Source organism: Portunus trituberculatus, chromosome 37, assembly GCF_017591435.1.
Source record: "Portunus trituberculatus isolate SZX2019 chromosome 37, ASM1759143v1, whole genome shotgun sequence".
Taxonomy (NCBI): Eukaryota; Metazoa; Arthropoda; class Malacostraca; order Decapoda; family Portunidae; genus Portunus; species Portunus trituberculatus.
The window spans coordinates 14,502,939-14,507,055 of record NC_059291.1 but is presented as its reverse complement, the minus strand read 5'-3'; the positions used below and the strand labels follow the sequence as shown (position 1 = coordinate 14,507,055).

General features: G+C 45.7%; 1 protein-coding gene across 1 annotated transcript; it reads left to right on the top strand.

The window, feature by feature from the left end:
• The first annotated feature begins 692 nt into the window (after positions 1-692).
• Positions 693-3,265, top strand: LOC123513859. The gene is made up of 5 exons (XM_045271284.1): positions 693-1,502; positions 2,048-2,144; positions 2,261-2,445; positions 2,560-2,669; positions 2,800-3,265. Exons 1-4 carry the CDS (start codon positions 1,431-1,433, stop codon positions 2,665-2,667), a joined length of 462 nt encoding a protein of 153 aa, XP_045127219.1. The 5' UTR covers positions 693-1,430; the 3' UTR covers positions 2,668-2,669; positions 2,800-3,265.
• Positions 3,266-4,117: the final 852 nt, after the last annotated feature.

Genomic DNA, 4,117 nt, shown 5'->3' with positions numbered 1-4,117 from the left:
TAGAGTAAGAGATGCTTTGTAACGAACTTTAGTCAGCTGACATGAATAGAATACATGAGATGGGCAGAAGGTGGTAAGGTGTATGAGCGGGTAGATATAGCAGCCATAAAACAAACACAAATACAGCATAGATGTTAAACTTAATATCAAATAATGAATTTACTATTAAGGATATAACAGTTACCGCGGCACTATGTGTGCAGGCCCTGTTTTGTCTGGGTCGTTTGACCTCTGCACTCTGTTTATATTCTGATTTCATTGGTACTATTTCAATAAAACAACATGGCGACTATGAAATCCTGGCGTGACAACAAAGATTAGTGATGGATGAGATGTCATGCTGCAAAGTATTCCTGACGAGAAGCCGTGTGGCATGCAGCTGAAGTGAGCAACAACACTCTGGATGTTCTTGCTGTGGTGGTAATAGTGCCTGGTAGTGAGGTGAACGGGGTAAGGGAGGGCAAGCCCAGCCGCCGCTATCCATGAGGGTGACAAGAAAGGCTTTTCTTCAACAATCACACTGAAATTGTTTCTTCTCCTTACATGACCTTGTGCTTTATTGATCTCAGGACACAGATCCACTAACATTCTCCCATATATTGTCCGCAATAGGGTGGGAGACACCGGTAAGTTTCACCATTCCGGCGAGGGCAGCGTCCCTCTGCTGTGGTCTACGTGACGAGGATCAGGAAGTCCTCCAGCGCCACACGTTCACCGGGGCCATCAACAAAACAGTCTCATGTTTGTGTTCATGAAATGATATCACTAAAAGTTGGTCGGAATTAGTTTATAGCATCACACATACCATACACTCAATATACTTCAAGACAAACATAGAAAATATGCCTGATACAAAACGATCGTCGCTCCATTATGAAACAGTGTGTTATCATGTGACATGACGCTATCCTCAGCGCTGGAAAGGAAAGTTGTGATTTGTTCATTTTAGTACCATGTAAGCGTCAACATTGTAGTACAGCTTCCTACGAAGAGCATCGAATAGCTAGTTTGATCTTGTAGCCTGTAAGAGGAGAGTTAGAAAACCTTGACTGTTTAGAGCAAGGAGCTCAAAGACCATCTGAGTGGGGCGAGTTGCCACACTTTCCGTGGTGTTTTGATATTCTCTCCCTCTCTCCGCAGCACCAACACTGTTCTGCCCACCGATGCTCCGCTCACCATTGTCATGCACAGACATCACAAAGAAAGCTAGTCATTAAAATTGTAGCACCTCCTGTACCTGTTACAATTTCGATATCTCAATATTATTCTATGAAACAGCAAAAACAAGATAACAGAGAATGAAGTGAGCACACAGGCGCGGCGGGACGCGGCAACGCAGGAAGCGGGGTATAAGAAGCGCCAGCCGGTGGATGGTCAGCACTTCCCTCACAGCGACCATACGCACCGCACGTTCCACATAACTTAGTGACATGTCGTCCCAACGCTACGCAAGAGCCCTTCTTTCAGGGGCCGCGGCCCTCAGAAACACAGCCAGGCTACAGGTACGTAAAACTGAGTCAGTGACGAGGTTTGCACACCTTCAGTGGCACCCTCACACCAAACTTTTTTTTTTATTGCACCTGCCCCGAACTACTGTCGTACACTGCCATAGTACTTTTCTTAAGGCATAACAGGCTTTCTTTATTTTCTTTTATCAAGACAAGACAGCACGATGAGTGTCACTGACAGCATTATCATACTCCTTTTGTTCAAGTTTTATCATCGAAATTATTTGTCCAGAGTGCATGTGATCATGTATCGGGAAAATTTTCATGACTGAAATAAAAAAACAAATCACTGTAATGGTGTGCTTTAAAGACTGACACACCAGAATATCTCATCACTGTCTGTCGTGCCACACGCAAAAAATAAGGAGCAGAACAGGGCCACATCATGACTTGCACTGAAATATCAGAATTACAAGGTTACATACTGTGTATATGCACACGTACGTGTACATATACAAAGTCTCTCTTTAAATGGGGAGGACAGGGGCTGTCCTCGTCACCTTGCAGTGTTGCTAAGTGTGTGATTGTTCCCCCGACAGGTGAGCCGCCGCAGCCACACCTGTGCCCACAGCCGCAGTTTGACCCTGGCGGCCGCCGCGCGCCAGCAGCTGGGCTACGAGGAGTCTGTACGTCCAGGTGAGTGAGAGGTCAGCATAGACACTGCGCCTGACGCGTTAATTGAGCAGCATCAGTAGTGGAAATTTCTATGTATGTATATGTGAAGCAACATCAACGGTGTGCTCTGCCCCTAGGCATCGGGGTGATGGCGGCCAGCACAGGCAGCGATTCCCTTCACCTTCAGTTCTGTGACGGGCGGACCAGCCAGATCCCTTACAGCTTCCTCAGAGACCACTGCAAGTGCCACAGGTGCCGTACTCACCTCACCACTGATATACACACGGAGTTCCAGCCCGCCATCCAGCCTGAGATCATTCAGGTGAGAATTCATATTACGTAACATATGGTTTCTTTCCATGGCAGATTGCTGCTTTATTTTTGCTGTACTTTATTTTTTTTTTTATACAGTAGTTAATTTCCCCTTGTGATGCAGAGCAACGTGTTTGGAGTGGTGATTGACTGGAGTGACGGCCACATCAGCAAGTACTCTGGCGAGTGGCTGCACGATGCGACCCACGACCTCAACTTCTGCCTCAGCTGAAGGTGCGTGGAGCTGCTCTTTTTACATAAAATTTTGCTAGCAAAAACTGCTGAAAGCTTTTTACCTACTCTTGTTAAAGCATAAAAAACACGTACGATTAACATTTGATGACTATTTTTCTCTCTCCCATAGGACACGATACTTCCCGGCAGCAGGCATCCAGCGCCCTAGGTAGGCTCGCCCCTGCTGCTGTGTACCAAAGCGGATGCTTCGAGAGCAGAGTCCAGCTGGACTTTGTCCATTACTTGGTGTTTTATGTAATTCATTGTATTGATTGAGTAAGGCGGGAGTCAAGCGGACGACTCGCCGTCCCTGTGTTACACTGCATGCCAGCTTCCCTACCATGAGTCGCCATAGCCTGGCGCCTCGCTCACCTTAGTCAGCGCGGGAAGAAGAGGAACAATTCGCCGCAGGGGGCGGGCATCACGTGCCCGAGATGGATCTCCTCGGCGTTAGAATATGGATGCGGAATCACGCGTCAGCACTTCACACTCGCTTCCTCCATTGGCATTTCGTAGCAGGGACACGCTTGCCATTTGTTATGAGACGGAATGGCCCATTTATTGTGTACAGTATTTAATAATAAACTAGTCATGTACTATTGAGCATCAATAACCCAATGTGCTAGCCACATCCCTTTAATTGTTGTTCCTTGACTTCATGAACGCAGTCACCGAGATGATGGATTCCTGTGCAACTTAAAATATGGACCCAAATTACTAAGGGAAGAAAAACGTGTTACTATTAATGAATACTAAGTTTCACTAAGAAATAATGATTAAAATGTTATATATGAGGCAAGAAATAATTCTGAAAGTAACTACATCCACCTAATTATTGGTGCAAATACAATAATAAATTTCAGTAAACTATCATGATCATTTGAAGCCATAACAAACGAGGAAATTACTGTTAAGCACAATTAAAATTTAGAAATAATATGGGAAGCCTTTATCATACTTAATCATGGGCTCCACTAGCGTAAATACCTACAACATGCCTCTTCTCTCACACCCTTTTCACACGAGAAGACAACGAAAGCCTGGCTCACCACCACCACTACGCTACACCCTCACGCCGCCACTGTCACGTTACTCCGCCACCACGTGTCTCGAGGCAGGCCCATCACAAGGCCTCTGCACTCTGGCAAGGTTACCGACCCTAATATGGGTAGCCAAGGTCCCTATCACGCCATTACATCATTCGCTCACCGAAATATCTCTCACATTACTGGAATAAGTTAACGAAATGAGGATGGGTACATGGATTGCATTCCCATGACGGTATTCTAGGCTAAAACCACTACGCTAGAGAAAGCATGTAGTTTACCGGTTAGTGAGAAATTAGAGGTGCCAAGAATCGATCGTGTCGTGACGGACGAAGCAGAATAAAATGCTCGTTTCATGTCTGTTTCCAAGCGAGACAATGGCAGGAGAAAGAGAATAATACC